General features: G+C 33.2%; 2 protein-coding genes across 2 annotated transcripts; one reads left to right on the plus strand and one right to left on the minus strand.

Annotated features, from left to right (window-relative positions):
* The first annotated feature begins 962 nt into the window (after positions 1-962).
* LOC143594302 (vacuolar protein sorting-associated protein 2 homolog 3-like) lies at positions 963-3,499 on the plus strand. The gene is made up of 11 exons (XM_077073638.1): positions 963-1,004; positions 1,168-1,212; positions 1,471-1,505; positions 1,590-1,640; positions 1,730-1,834; positions 1,912-1,983; positions 2,075-2,146; positions 2,236-2,316; positions 2,882-2,917; positions 3,006-3,061; positions 3,196-3,499. Exons 1-11 carry the CDS (start codon positions 965-967, stop codon positions 3,242-3,244), a joined length of 642 nt encoding a protein of 213 aa, XP_076929753.1. The 5' UTR covers positions 963-964; the 3' UTR covers positions 3,245-3,499.
* A 1,977-nt stretch (positions 3,500-5,476) lies between these two features.
* Positions 5,477-9,798, minus strand: LOC143594303 (casein kinase 1-like protein 6). The gene is made up of 14 exons (XM_077073640.1): positions 9,456-9,798; positions 9,333-9,373; positions 8,073-8,142; positions 7,773-7,921; positions 7,602-7,697; positions 7,176-7,246; positions 7,030-7,091; positions 6,876-6,939; positions 6,702-6,786; positions 6,499-6,625; positions 6,333-6,406; positions 6,186-6,249; positions 5,824-5,933; positions 5,477-5,732 (listed from the first exon to the last, which is right to left on the minus strand). The coding sequence occupies exons 1-14, from the start codon at positions 9,529-9,531 to the stop codon at positions 5,487-5,489; spliced, it is 1,335 nt and encodes a 444-aa protein (XP_076929755.1). The 5' UTR covers positions 9,532-9,798; the 3' UTR covers positions 5,477-5,486.
* Between the last annotated feature and the right edge of the window lie 6,772 nt (positions 9,799-16,570).

The following is a 16,570-nucleotide window of genomic DNA, read 5'->3' on the forward strand; positions in this document are numbered from 1 at the left end:
GTTAACTGCATTTAGGTCAAAATTTGTTACGGGTCAAAAATGAAAATTTTGAGTATTTTTAAAAGTTTGATAATGCAAAATAGATTTATCATCAAATTTGTTATGGGTTCAAAGTGTTGACTTTAAAATGTCAAAAGTATGAAAGCTAGAATTTTAAACATGATTCGGTTTCAAGTTTATTTTTAAGGGCATTTTTTGAAATTATCAAAAGGTTTGGGATTTGGCATACTGACTATTTTCCCTCAACTATTAAAATGTAAGAAAAGATTGCGAACACTTTCACATGCCACCCTCATGCGTATCAATGATTCTAACTTTTATCAGATTTGAAAAATTTATGTCAACATTAATTTTTCCTTCGATGGTGATCAGAATGTTGTACAGGAAGCATGTCATGGAAAACTATGCTCAAATGAAACAAAATATTCACAAAATTGGATGGGTTAACATGTTATTTTTTATGTTGTTATTATGAAAAAGTCGAGAAACCCTCTGAAACTTATTAAAATCTTTTTCATGGTGTAGCTCAAAAAAACATAGCTCTTGAAAAACATCCGTTGTTACAATTTAATGTTCTACTTTCCTTTAATAAGTGGTAAATTGATAAATATATCAATAAAGGTAACGCTCCTTTTGTATTTAGGCTGAGTGGTTAGAACTACTATCGTATGAGAAGCTTTATTTCCGATATTGGTTCATAACTAAAAGTCTTTCAACGAGTCCTCGTCCACCTACCTGTGATTTAGAAGCAAAAGCAAATGATTTTCCGAGGGTTTTCCTTTCCTTTCCTTAAATTAAATTAAATTAAATTAAACCAGCTTATCAATGAAGATCACCATACAAAAACAAAGGCCATCTCTTCTCTTCGGTTGGATTTATCGGCCGACTGGTATTATTATTTTATAAAAAAAGAATTCTGTGTGATCATATATCTCATCAAGATCTTGTTGGCATACGATCAATCATGAGCTTGAACATCTTCAAGAAGAAACCCACCCCCAAAGGTCCCCCTGCCCTAATTATTAATTTACTTACTTCACCCGTTCATCTTTAATTGCCTATATTCACGCTTGCTATTTAATTGGCCTATTCGTTCAGTTTTATTCTTGATCATGTTAATTTTTTATATTGAAATCAGTTGCTAACATATTCTGTATGATGATTCAGAAGCACTTCGAGAGAGTAAACGAGAAATGTCCAATGCTACTAGAGGTCAGAGCTTTCTCATCTTATATATGATAGAACAGAACAATCAATTTATTGTAACATGGAATATGCTGCTATATTATTATGATCACAACCAGTATCTGTTTTCGGGCATTGATTTGATGAAATGGAAAGTTTTATACCGAGTAGCATTTGTTGAGTGTATGTTGTATGCAAAGGCTTTACAGATTACCACCATGTATAAATGAATTGAAAAACAACACTCCAATCGAATTGAACTAAATGTTTGCTATTGTGATGCAGGCATAGAGAGGGAAATCACAGCGTTGCAATTAGAGGTTTGTTTTCAGCTCAATGATATTATAACAACGATAGCAAGCGTGTTCGGTTTGATGCATAAACAATATCTATGACTGCAACAGGAAAAGAAGCTTGTTGCTGAGATTAAGAGAACAGCTAAAACGGGAAATGAGGTAAGTTGTGTACTTTAAGTTCACATTTCATATATTTATAAAAATAAAATATGATACTTCTTTTTGTCATATAATGTTGGTTTGCATAGGCGGCTACAAAGATTCTAGCACGACAATTGGTCAGGCTTAGACAGCAAATCGCCAACCTACAAAGTAGTCGAGCTCAAATGAGAGGCATCGCGACCCATACACAGGTATGTGTGTGTATATATAATAGTGTCATTATTAGTTACATTATATGATAGTTTCTTATGGTTTTAACTTCTTGCAGGCATTAGCTGCACACTCTTCTGTGGCCGTTGGGATGAAAGGTGCTACTAAAGCAATGTCAGCAATGAATAAGGTAATAAGTGACCGTACAATAATGTTCGGTTTTCATGAATTTCGTTATGATGCATAAAAATATATAATCATGTAAATGTGTTTCTGTGCAGGAAATGGCTCCTGCAAAACAAATGAAAGTGATGCAAGATTTCCAGAAACAATCTGCACAAATGGATATGACTGTAAGATACTTTGCACGCATCCAGTATAAATCACAAATGATCATTTTTGGATGTATAGTTAGAATGACTTATTCTCTCTCTTTCTGCAGACTGAGATGATGTCAGAGGCCATAGATGATGTTCTTGATGATGATGAAGCCGAAGATGAAACTGATGAGCTAACAAACCAGGTAATCTTCATAAAGCTGTTCTTTTTACGCCTGAATGGTTGATTATGGATATTTTTGGATGTTATTTTTTTAAGTGATTTAAGTGATATTGATGTTGTGGTAGCGGATAGAATTAAATCACTCACACTTGATTATACTCTCACAAATGAACAAGTAAAGCAGTCAAATTTGAATCTTGATTGCGAACACAAATTATAGAGCAGGATGGATACTCGATATATAATAATTTGATCGATAATCTTGGTAAATCATATTGACACACAGCATATGTTCGTATATATAGGTACGATTTGGCGCCAACTTCCCACTAACCGTTTTACGGTAACGGAAGTTTGGTAATTGATGTTTTAACCGTTAACCTTAATGATGTCCTAACTAATAATTAGAAATAATAATAACAAATGTTTAGTTTAACCAATGGACAAGCAATTGAATTATAAAAGTCAGATAATTTAGAAAATAGGACTAGATAACCCAAAGGAACACTTTTTTTGTCATAAAAGTAGAGATGGTCTGTGAATGAATTTTGTTTTTTCAAGTTTATTTACTATTTGTTATGTTGCAGGTGCTAGATGAGATTGGTGTTGATGTGGCTTCACAGGTTTGTAGCTGTGATAATTTACTCCGATTTTAAGTGTCTTTTTGTATAAGTTGGTTGGCTGATTTGATTATTCTTAATCTTTTCACAGTTGTCATCAGCCCCCAAAGGAAAAATCGCCGGGAAAAATACCGAGGATGCTGGCAGGTGAAATTTATTTGAATTATTATTATAAACTGCTACACCTTTTGGCCCATTATAGTTCTGTATATTTGCATTAGTTTGGTGCACAAGATTTCCATAATTGTATTGAAACATGTTGGCTTTTGTGATGTATGCAGTTCTGGAATAGATGAGCTGGAGAAGAGATTGGCAGCCCTAAGAGGCTAGAAATTATTTGACCATACATACTCAATATGGTCAATGAGTCATGACTTTATCCACACAGGTGTGTGCACTTTTGTACATGTATCCATCATTTGATGTTACTTACAAATATATCATAAGTAGGTTTGGTTTTTGAGTGTTACATTTTGGCCAGTTGGCAAGTTGTGTACTTATTTGTTGAGAGGTTATATCCATGATTGGTTGCAACTTTTTCGGCCAAATTGGCAAATTATGTACTTATTGTGTACTGCCGCTTAACGGATAAAAGTTACTTTAGGGATAACATGCTAATCTTCCTAAGAGTTCACATTGACGGGAAGGTTTGGCACCTAGATGTCGGCTTTCTTTCCTGGTCCCGAGTTTTTCTTCTTGACTTATTTCCTGGGAATGAGTTTGGCGCTAAATATCTACTCGTGCTCAAAAGTGGATCGATTCCATAAAAACATTGTATCATTAATGTACTACTTGGTGGGGTTGTGGGTGGGTGGGTGGGTGGTGTTGTGGTTGTATTATGCCATAACTCATATATACTAATTCACAACTTGTTTGATCATATATCAAGGAGAGGTTTGACCAATAAAGGCGAAATAAAAAACATGATACACTCAATGACGAGATCATCGTTTAAACACAAAAACGATAAACTCGATTATAAGATATTAAATATTGATACAGGATCAATAGGAGATTCACGAAGTCAAGTCAAGTACAAGATATGATATCATATTATCATTCAAGTTGTTCTTTTATAAAAATGAAGATTTTGGAAAGCAAATTGAATTCTTCAAACTTCTATAGATCAATGCCTATAAAAATAATACTTGACACTTGCAAATAAAATAAACGGTTGGTAGAAAGAATAAATAAAACATGCATTAGAGAAAAAGTAATATTTTAAATATTTCTATAAAACAAATTAAGCTCTTTTGAAATTTTTTATTGAATAAACTTTTATAGAACAACTAAAAGTGTGAAGTCTAAAGTTAAAAAAAAAAAAATGCTTCAACAAGTAATACAAATGGTTGGTTGATTGAAACTTGAAAGAACATGTCAAAAAGATTTTAACATATTTTCTTATGTGAGTGAAGTTTGATGTTTTATAAGATTACAGTTTTCAATTATATATTTATAACCCACCACTTACAGACTACACTAAACACCAACCCTTGTTAGAAAATGACTCGTCTTGAAAAAGAGCATAACTTTACGTTTGATATTACATGCTTTACGTATGAAGTTACATGGCCCATAAGTAATAGATGAAAACATCTCAATAAACCAGACCCAAATTCCACAATCGAGAGCTCCAATTTCAAAGTTGCCGTTTTTACTCAACCTTTAACAACTTCTAATCATTTGGTTATCTAAATTTATGTCATTAATTACGCTAGTTAATTTTTAATTTTGAATATTTGACAATACAGTAGATTTTGAAGTGTTTTCTTTCATGTAATAAATAATATATCAATTTCTCTCCAAAGTTCTCTCTTCAAATTTTCATGCTTTCGATTTGCAACGATTAATATTAAAGCTCTTTAGCATCCTAACGCCAAAAAAAGTGCAGCAACCTCATAACAAGGGTGTGCGCCAAGCACCACCGATACCAATATTCTCTTTTCATGTTTTTTGGTTTCGCTCTGTATTTTTAATGATACTGATACCGACCAATACCAAACTGACAAAATCAGTATTTTCAATATTCAGTTTATCCTTTGATCTTTTCAATCGTTTTCGGCTTTGGTACTTTTCGGTACCGGTATCGTACCGAATGATCTCACTTCCCGTCAAAATGATAGATCATAACAAAACTGTTAAACGATCGTTAGATAATAACAAAACTGTTACAATGATTCTAACGGGGATCGCAAACTCGTAGCTCATTTCTAGTTAACACCCTGTAGAAGGCAACCAAGCCTACAAAAGTTGACAACCGACCCACAAGCCGAGTTTAAAACCACTTGTTGGGTCACCAACTTCATATACTAAAACCACTAGGAGGGAACCTTAAGATTAAGAATTTACCGGATAACTCTATAAATAGGCAATCAAGCAACGAGTTTAAACAGGTTTCCAAAAGTACACGAAATTATTCAAAGAAAAATTCATTTGTTTCGAAGCGCATAAACGACAGCACAATAGTCTTATCAGATACTAGTAGATAGACTGCAAAGTCCCCTAAAACACAACTTAAAATTGCAGGTTTTAGATTTTCTTTTAATGCATAACTGTAACACGTTATATCGTTTTACTTCCTGATTTGTAGCAACTCAAAGCTCCTGAGATGATCTTCAGGGCCACCCTTAGACAAGCCCGCCGCCAATTGTTTGTTATCATATGCCCTAGATACGCGGGCCCCACTACTTGACATGTGTCGGCTCGTTCTGCCATCTGTCACTTCTACCGAAGAAGTTGGTTTACTGCTGCTTAAAAAGGATGCTCGTTTTGATGAGCTCCCGTTTCTAGAAGATCGGACCTTTTCTGAATCAGGTTGCTGCGCATGGTAGTATCATTGTTACCATTATATACAAGTGTTGTATATTTCTTAAATCTGGATATTAAACAAATAAAAATTAGAAACTTACCACATCTTTTGATGAAGGTACATCGTCTGAAATCCTGTTTCTAGAAAGTTCAAGGCGGGGCCCACCTACAGGGCTTCTTCTAGGGAGCGTTTCACGAACATCTTGTACGGCTGCAAGAAAAAAAGCAAACAATAACTGTAAGCAGGCTCAAACAAATAATATAGACACACTCAAGAATATTCATAAAAAATCTTTATTTGAAATCATATTTTATGCATTCTAACACACTTTGGGCCACTTCTATCTTAAGTTTTATCTATTTTAGTTTTACCCATAGACCCTACAGAGATAAAAACATAACCCATATCGACCCGATAATAAATAAACAACAGAAAACAGGCACCTTTACTTCTAAAACTCACCTGAGATTCTTCCTGGTCTTTCCGCAGATGTACCAACATTTTGACCAGCAATCCCGCTTTGAATCTGCAAAAACACACACATGATAAATATATGTTCTAGAAAATGACATAAATATATAAGTAGCACAAGTAAAGATTATCACTAACTCTTCCTCTTGAGCTGGCACCAATTTGTGGATACTTCAACATGGTCCAATCAAAAACATAGTCAAACTGATACCCTGAAAAAGTAAACCTTTCAGTATGTATATAACACGCGCATATAATGCTCAACTAATGTAAAAGAACCATGAAAATATCAAGAATTTAGCACCTTCGCGAATAAATAAGTCACGGAAAAGCCTCTTTAGATATGAATAGTCAGGTTTATCTTCAAATTTCAATGATCGACAGTAATGGAAGTATGACATGAACTCTGATGGATATGACTTGCATAACACCTGTTGAAATAAATTTAGTGTCATGTAAGTTTTATACAATATGAGCGTAACTACAGAAATTTTAAGTAATATACACCTCTATTGGAGTAAACATCTTCTTTTCACTAATCCTATCGTACTTCTGCTTTTTAGTTCCTGCTTTCAGTCCCTGCCATGGAAGACTAACCCAAAAAACACAAATATATTGTAGATTAAGAAAGAAAGTATATTAACATAAAGTTGAAAATATTAAACCAAAGCATTTACTCACCTTCCTCTTAGGAAATACATGAGAACATAACCAAGTGATTCCAGATCATCACGTCTACTTTGTTCTGCATATTTATAAAGTATTTGCAATTTAAAAAAAATATTTATCATATTTATAATACCAAAATAAACCACTAGTATGAAAAGCTACTCACCAACGCCAAGGTGTGTGTTGACACTAGCATAACGAGCCGTGCCCGTGAGATTCTTGTTTTCCCTGATGACATAATATAGTCACGGTTCCAAAATATAGAAATAATAAATTAAAAATATTCATTCTTTTTTAGGCTAATCAAGTTACCTGTATGGTATGTGTCTCTGAGTTTGAAGATCTCTATACTTTTTCGCAAGGCCAAAATCAATGATATACACCTGCATAAAAAGAACCATAAAAATATGTAAAGTTAAATACGGTTTTAGTCCTTGCGGTTCAGCCAAAATAATGTACAAAAGTTCTAATTTGGCCTTTTCAGTCACTTAAGTTTCATTCTCGTAATCTAGCTTCAATTAAATCCAAACATTTAACAATGCTAGAATTTTACACAGACTATTTGTGTAGTTTACTCAATAATCTAATAGTTGGAGGACTATTTGTGTATATATGTTATAACATTTATCAAGAAGGTAACGTTCGATTGTGATTATTAAAAGCTAACAATCCAAATCTGTAAATTTAATAATTTAAAATCTCCTTATCATTTTTGCAAAAATAACGAGAAGCGCGAACCTGATTTGCTTTGCGGCCCAGGCCCATTAAAAAATTATCAGGCTTTAGGTCACGATGAAGGAAACTTCTTGCATGCATGTACTCAACTCTGTTTATCTACAAAAGTTTTATAAATTATAAGTGGACTTAAAGTCAATAACAGTATAAAAAGGCGAGATTAATGGCACTTACTAATTGGTCTGCAAGCATTAAAACCGTCTTCAAGGAGAACTTTCTATTGCAATAGTTAAAAAGGTCTTCAAGACTCGGTCCAAGTAAGTCAATGGCCATTGCATTGTACTCACCCTCAACTCCAAACCACTTAAGGCTAGGTACTCCAGCTTCATTATAGAAAGATAAATAAACAGTCGTATTAATTTATTTCTAATAGTATATTAGTATGCATTTATCACATATCACCATACGATGATACGACATGATGAGGCATGATAATAAAGACATGCTTAAAAAAACCTAGACTAAAAGACTCACTTCCTCCCTGAAGAAGCATATATATCTTTGATTCATAATGAAGTTGAGGATGCTTCGTCTTGGTGGGTTCCTGGCAATTAAGCGGATTCAAATGTAAAAAAGGTTAAAATGTTACAGTATCAAACTAAAAATTAGGCTGAATATATAAATGAAATAAGAATATAAGTTCATTTGCATTCAAAATGGCGCGTATTCAAATAAAATACACGTGAACTCGATAAAAGAACGCATACACGTGCTAAAGATTGAAAATTCTATTCAAATACAGTAAAAATCGATGGCGGTTTGTACTTTTTAAGTCGACATGTAAAAAGCTTAAAAATTTATACAGCCCTGACTAGAAACAAAAACAAAAAAGACAACTTTAAAAACAGGAGGTAGTCGTATTCATAAACTATTGACAAATCATAATCCAAACCTAATTGTTCCGTTTTTAGCTTCTAAAAACATACTTCTACTTATTAGATGATCTAAACCTAATTGTTTGATATTAGATGTATCAGTCAACCAGCCAACAAACTAATCAACCAGTTTAACATCAAAATCATCATAAAAAGGTAGAGAGCTTACATATTTATGCAGCACTGACTAGAAACAAAAACAAAAAAAACAACTTTCAAAACACGAGATTTTCGTACTCAAAAACTATTGACAAATCATAATCTAAAACCAAATTGTTCCGTTTTCAGCTTCTAAAAACATACTTCTACTTATTTGATTATTTAAACCTAATTGTTTGATATTAGATGTATCAGTCAACCAGCCAACAGATTAATTAACCAGTTTAACATCAAAATCATCATAAAAAGGTAGAAAGCTTACATATTTATGCAGCCCTGACTAGAAACAAAAACAAAAAAGACAACTTTCAAAACACGAGATTGTCGTATTCATAAACTATTGACAACTCATAATCTAAACCTAATTGTCCCGTTTTCACTTCTAAAAACATACTTCTACTTATTAGATGATCTAAACCTAATTGTTCGATATTAGATGTATCAATCAACCAGCCAATAAACTAATTAACCAGTTTAACATCAAAATCATCATAAAAAGGTAGAAAGCTTACAAATTTATGCAACCCTGGCTAGAAACAAAAAGAGCAACTCTTAAAACACGAGACGGTCGTATTCACAAACTATTGATAAATCATAATCTAAACCTAATTGTTCGATATCACATCCAAACATATCATGTATCAATCAACAAGTCAACCAGTTTAACATCAAAATCATCATCAAGAAATTAGGTCAATACCAGCTTAACAGCACATTCTTCTCCAGTTTGAAGATTAACACCTACACATGATAAAAAAAAAATAAAAATTTACTAAAAGAACATAAATTTAATACCTAAAAAAAATAAATAAAAAAATAATACCCAAATAAAGTTCACCAAAAGATCCACTCCCAATCTTCCTTCCAAGCTTAAACTTACCACCAACAACACGATCCATAAAAATAATAATAGTAATAATAATCGGTTCAACTAAGTCAACATAAAACAGCTAACACACACAGACCCAGATCTATCTATCTATATGCACCTAACAATTAGGGTTTGTAAAAACTCAACCCTATTTAACAATAATAAAATCAAATCAAATCAAATCAAACCCTAATCAGAATCGATCCAAATTAACAATCTTTTCTGGTTCGGGCACCTAAACCCACTATACAAGATTAAAAATTCAATGAATTGAATCAAAAAGTTTTGATTTTTTTAATAACCTAACAAACCCTAATTTGGAAACAACCTAATAATCAAGAACGGTGGTGAATGATTGAATCTGGGTTTTGTTTGTTTGATGGATCGATTGGTGAGAGAATGAGAAAAAGAGAAAAGATTGCGTTGAACGATGAGAGAGAGTAGAGAGAGAAAGGATGGATACGTGAGGAAGAGGATGAAGAAGAAAATAAAGAGAATACAATAGGATGGCAGGTGGTGGTGGTGATAACTTGATATTGTTTTGTATTTTTCCGGGCCTACATAGGCTTTATAGTTTAGTTTGAAGGTTTAGGCTTTATAGTTTAGTTTGATGTTGATATTAATTTCTTGTGTAGAAATTGTGTTGATATTAATATTTTTTAATATTGTTATATTATTGTTATTTTTAGTGCTAGTACTTTAGACGATATTTTATTATGTGGATGATTCATAATTAAAAAGCATAGAGTGTATAACATTATATGATTATAGAACAAGAATAATGGTATAGATCAAAGTTAAAGTTAATGGTGTACATGTCACTCAGTGTCAGGAGAGGTTTTATATAAATGTTTGAATGTTCTTTTTTAGATTTTGAATATGTGAGTTATGGGGATTTAGAAATATAGTTGACAAAGACAATGATCAGGGTTGTGTGATAAATGGGATAATTTATATAAATATTGGGATTGGTAATCTTGAAGTCGAGGGAAGATTTGGTTTTTAGGGGATTCAAAGGTGTGTAGTTTGAGTTGTTCTAAATGATTGGATTTTTATTACAAGTGAGCGATGGTTGGATATTTTGTTCATGTATTAGTGTAATTGTATAGTTTTAGTCGTTTATTGTACGAAATATGGTACTTCATACATGTTTATTGTGTTAAAGGTCACAGTGTGTTAATGTAGTTAATTTGGACTTGAAAGAGTATGGAATGAGGGTCCAGGATGACCGACACGCAAAACAGAGCAGATGGAGCAAAAAGACCAAACTTTCTATGAAAGGGGCCTTTCGGGCTACGCGGCGGGGTTGGAAATGATCCACCGTGATACGCTATTGACAATATATTAAAAAAGTTGGCTTTCGGTCTATCACGCTACGTGATAGACCATGTGAAACCCTAGCGCGATACGCGATGACTTAAAAAGATGGAAAAATTAGGGTTTTGCATATAACTTCCATTTGATGAGTTCTAGAGAGCCATCACAACTTCCAGCTGTTACCAGGAGCCAAGAGACGAATTCCAGACACTCCAATCATCTAGTTATCATTCCTTATGGCACTTATCATCTGAAGATCTAACGAAGATGTAGAGTATTGTAATCTTTTAGTATTTCTCATGTTTTAGAATTGAACTATTTGTAATTATTGATTAATAATCTATGAGCATTGATGTTTGGTATTGTCGAGCATTCAGTAGGTTTAGGTTTATTTCAATCAGAACGATTAGTTTGCCAATTGTTGTGATACGTGTCTCATAGAGTTTTACTGATTAGTTTAAGTGTGGTAAAACAAACATTTGTCCTTAATTGAGTCACACTCGCAAGGAACCTTTGATTACCAGTGTCGTATGTTTACATTTGTTGATGCCTAAGATTTGACTAGTTAGTTAATCAGATTCATTTGTTAATAATTAATTTGTTAAATGACATGAGATTGTTTTTCGTTACATGCTTGAATCCCAAATTTGATTTGTTTCTTGTTAATTGTTTACAACTTGTAATGTGATTGTTTATTTCAAACGTACAAAATTGCTAGTGTGATCAACACTCCAAAACTATAAGTTCATAATGTATTAATTGCACTTTACACTGACCACCTACTCCTCGTGGTTCAACACCCTACTCGCCCTAACTAGTTTAAGGTTATTAGAAACATATATGTACTTTAATTTTTTTATTAGACCACGACATCTAGATCAGTGAGGGAGAAAGGGTGATAGGATGGGTGACTAGAGATTAGGGTGGTTTTTGAAGGTGAAGAATACAGTGGTGGTGAAGGATGAGGGGTGATAAATGTGATAATGAGGATGAATGTTGTTATGTGTGATGGTGAATGTGATGGAAGGATGGTGTGGGCCAAAAAGAGGAGGCGGGAGAAGAAGTAAGAGGGATGATGGAGTTGTGTTCCGATGGTACTTTTGATGTTATGGTTTATGAGTTTTATGGATCGCGATTGGACAAATGAATGAGAAAATAATTGAAAGAAAGGGGATTGTGGTTACAATGGTGTGAGGTTGAGCAAAGTGATGGGTTATGGTGACATGTGGTGTAATGTGGTGGTGATTGGTGAGTGGTATTTTATAATAGTAATGTAATATTTAATCAAAAGTTTAAGGATCATAATGTAATATAAGTAAATGATAAAATTATCGTTTTGATAAATATAACATATGTGGCAACACACAGTCTGTTTTAAGAACTAAACATGTGTCAGGTTTTAAAAGTAGGGATCATTGGTTGCATATGTAGCATTCACATTCACAGTAGTCACCCCACATATAATTTAACTAAAAATCACAATACTCTAAATTTAGCTCTATTTTTTTTAAATTCACATCTCATCCCCATATATATCCCTAATTTAATTGAATAATAGTTATTTATTATACTTTTATTATATCTTTTCTCTTCCACTTACAAAAGTAGAACCCTCAATTTAGGTGTGGGTGAGAATTGGGGATGTGGTGCTAATGTGGAATAAAAAAATACAAATTATTTGTGATTTCCCCTAAATTGTGGATATATGGACAAAAATGGGGTTGTGAATGCTATTGTATTAAGAGATATAATAAGTAATTTGGCTATGTGTAGTGGAGGGGCTATAAAATGGGAGGATTTTTGGCACGTAGCCAAGGGGACGATATGTAGCTCAGTGGGGCGGTGTTGTAGCCCACAAATCACTCCACAATCGCTAAGTCAGCATGTCCATCACACAACCCAGTGACAAATATGTGCCCCCCCCCCCCCCCCACCACACGGGTGGGGGTGGGGCGATGCTCTCGCCTAAATTCGCCCCTATTTGCTGCCCACTAGACCTGGCCTAATGACAAATTATATGAATCATGTTTATAATTAACATTTGTTACTATTATTAATAGGGAGAAACCTTAACCAATGCCAATTAAAAAACTTCGCATTGTTGATAAATAAAAGCCCTTTTTAAATGTGATATACTTATTGCTTATGCTTGGAATGACATATAACTCTGCAAGTTATTCTTTACAAACAATCAGTATGCTTGGAATGACATATAACTCTGCAAGTTATTCTTTACAAACAATCAGTATATCACATTTAAAAAGGGCTTTTATTTATCAACAATGCGAAGTTTTTTAATTGGCATTGGTTAAGGTTTCTCCCTACTAATAATAGTAATAAATTGCTTATGGGTTTTTCATGCATTGCTTATGTAGGTTATAATTTTCTTTTACCATCAAGTAACAAAACTTTCATATGAATCATACATCACACGTCCTTAGCAAAGTTATGCAGTATTAGACACAAATGTAAAATAGTATAGTTTGGGATAGTTTATGTAAATATCTAGATAGTATTTGAACTCGTGCCCAAATCCTAATAATTTCGCATTCATATTATTAATCAATACAATCATTTTCAACATTCTCTAGTGCTCTGATATTCAAGCTTATTAGTCACAACTCAGGTTATTTTCTTCAAGCTTACATTGACACTCGTTGGAAGAGATCCTCTTATTCTCTAACGTCGATCTAAATGAGTTGCTTATTTGTCACGACTCAATCTCCCATCTTTTACCTTACACTGACGCTCACCGGTAGGGATTCTCTTCGATTTGTGCCTTTTCGTATGTTGACTGGGCTTGGGTTCAAATCTTTTATCCTGGATCATACGAACAGAAAATATTATCTTGGTCATATACATAATCTGAATACAAGGGCCTAGCCGTAGATGAATTAATCTGGTTAGAGGCTCTATTAGATGAACTTGGGGCTGACACTACTTTTGTACCAATTCGCTGGTGTGATAATCTTGGGGCAACCCATCTTACTACCAATCTAGTATTTCACGCACGATCAAAGCATGTTGAAGATGATTTTCACTTTGCCTGAGAAACAGTTGCTCAAAGAAATCTATGTGTACAATTCATATCCACAAAAGATCAAATCGCAACTATCTTTACAAAATAGCTACCAACATAGGAATTTACATTTTTACGTTCCAAGCCACAAATCGCTCCCCAACATTTGCTTGCAGGGGGATATTAGATACAAATATGGTATAGTTTGGGGTAGTTTGTGTAAATATCTAACTAGTATTTAAACTTGTGTACAAACCCTAATGGTATTTCACGCACGAACAAAGCACGTTGAAGTTGATTTTCACTTTGTCTGAGAAACAGTTGCTCAAAGAAACCTACGTGTACAATTCATATCCACAAGATCAAATTGCAACATCTTTACAAAATCGCTACCAACACAGGAATTTGCATTTTTACATTCCAAGTCACAAATCGCTCCCCGTCATTCGCTTGCAGGGGAATATTAGACACGAATGCAAAATAGTATAGTTTGGGATAGTTTGTGTAAATATCTAAATAGTATTTAAACCTGTGTACAATACAATAATCTTCAACAATCTCTATTGCTCTTATTGGCAAATACTAGAAGATTAAATGCCTCAAAATATTAATATCATAAACTGTAATACTTTAAAAACACTTTGAAAGCTTTTGATGACACTTTTTAAAGCATCTGGCCGGCATTCAATTTTTTCATTAATTTATGGTGACATGTCTCAATCAATATGTTTCACGTGGTAATGGAGCAAATGCGTGAAGGCGTTTACTTGTATAGCTGTATTGCCGGTTGCCACAAATCCAAGTTAAAGCATTTAAATTTAAGTGGCATTTACATATATCCTTTAGAGTATTCTCATCCAACCCCTCATATTATGTGAGGGGTGTTTTTATAATTTAGAGAGTCATTCTAGGTGTTATAAGTGAAGAGTTTTTATATTTTAAAAAAAGTAGCGATTTTTTTGTATATTTGAAAAGTTACTGTTCATCTCCTATAATTTTTTAATATATTTTGAAAGTGGTTGTGAGTGAAGAAAAGAGAAAAGTTAATGATAAAATGTATAAAAGTATTATTTAATGAAATGAAGAGAGAAAATAAAATGGGTTGTAGTGTAATTTTTGGTTTGAAGATAGGGGTGGGATGAGAATGCTCTTACATATATCCCCTTGTTAAGTTCCCTTATTATATATTTACTCATTCCTTAAAAATCAATTACATATTTCCCCTCTCTAAACCACACATATTACATATCTCCTCATTTCATTAAAATTAACCAATTAAATGATTGTTTTACCCTTAATGACATAATTAAATAGGTATTTACATATATCCCCTTCCTTAAAACATCAATTACATATCCCTCAAGTTCAATCCAAACCGAGTCGATGTAAAGACGAACATATCGAACACTAATAAACCAATTAGCATCGAACTTTTTAATCAATAGTCAATATAAGATTTAAATTTTTTTACCAACAAAAACAACTCAAGTATAATAAAAAAAATGTGCATGAGACGGCGGGATTCAGATAGAAAACGTGGTGGTAATCATTTATGGCGGGGATGAGATGGGCGGAAGCTTGCTGGAAAAATTGAGCTTGTCGGGAGTAGGTTGGAGAAGATGATTTGATGGTGTGGGATTAACTCTATAATTACTAATATAACTTTGTCTTTTAATTAATTTATTAATGGTAAGGGATATGAGTAACTTGGTAATTTTATATGAAAATGGGAAATATGTAATTGCTTGTTTAGATGTTGGGAAATATGTAATTAAGGGTGTTAAGTAAGAAGAAATATGTAAAAATCCCTAAATTTAAATCACAAACCATATGCTATGTTGCAATGCTGGTGCCTAACCCATTTATGTCGGTGTGTACACCACCGTGTGCTCCAACGGTGCCAAACATGACCATTATGTTCACTATTGTGGCTCTTACGTCTTTCAATATCACCAAGACTTAACTCGTCGACTAAAACAATATGTTCATAGAGTCCTTAATGTTTTTTATCTGAGTAGAAAACTATGACAACCACTTAAATGCTAATACCTTTTACTTCAACCTCTGTAGGTCCTGAAACCGGATCTAGACAATAATGGATCATTCCGTAATATCAAAGGTGGAGTGCCAAGGGGCTAGGTTGACATGACTCAAGGCACATTACCAAATAAATGTTCGTATATACTCAAAAACGATAAGTAACTTATTACACGAGTCTATATATTTGGCCCTACAAACTAGTTGTATAATGTAGTTTCGTAGCTCACGGTTTTATCTATCAAACATTATCTACAAGTGTGTTATCTGAATATCATAGTTTCTATTTAAATTGGTTATGCATTAAAAGTGACACTTTACTAAGAAATCAGCTTAGAATAAAAAATTGTATTAACATGTGTAGCTTTTTTGGTAATGTGATGCATAGCTTTTTTCACCGACTCTCTTTAACTTATTATAGATGTCAAACACCACATACATGCATAATTGCATATTATAAGATTTTTAACTCAAGATTGATTAGGTAATGAAATGTATGTGTTGAGAATTATGATACTCTTTTAATTTATTTATTATTTATTATATAAATTGACAGGAATACACAGTATACTTCAATATATTTAAAGTTTATTTTTAAAAAAATGATATTTTGCCTTGGACAAACTCGTAATCGTGAACGCAACAAATAAATCAGAACCCATTTTGAGAACTAGTAACGGGTCACTCCAATCGA

The sequence above is a fragment of the Bidens hawaiensis genome, unplaced genomic scaffold (assembly GCF_021521415.1).
Source record: "Bidens hawaiensis isolate Kalapana, Puna unplaced genomic scaffold, B.hawaiensis_p1.1 tig00043457_1, whole genome shotgun sequence".
NCBI classification, from domain to species: domain Eukaryota; kingdom Viridiplantae; phylum Streptophyta; class Magnoliopsida; order Asterales; family Asteraceae; genus Bidens; species Bidens hawaiensis.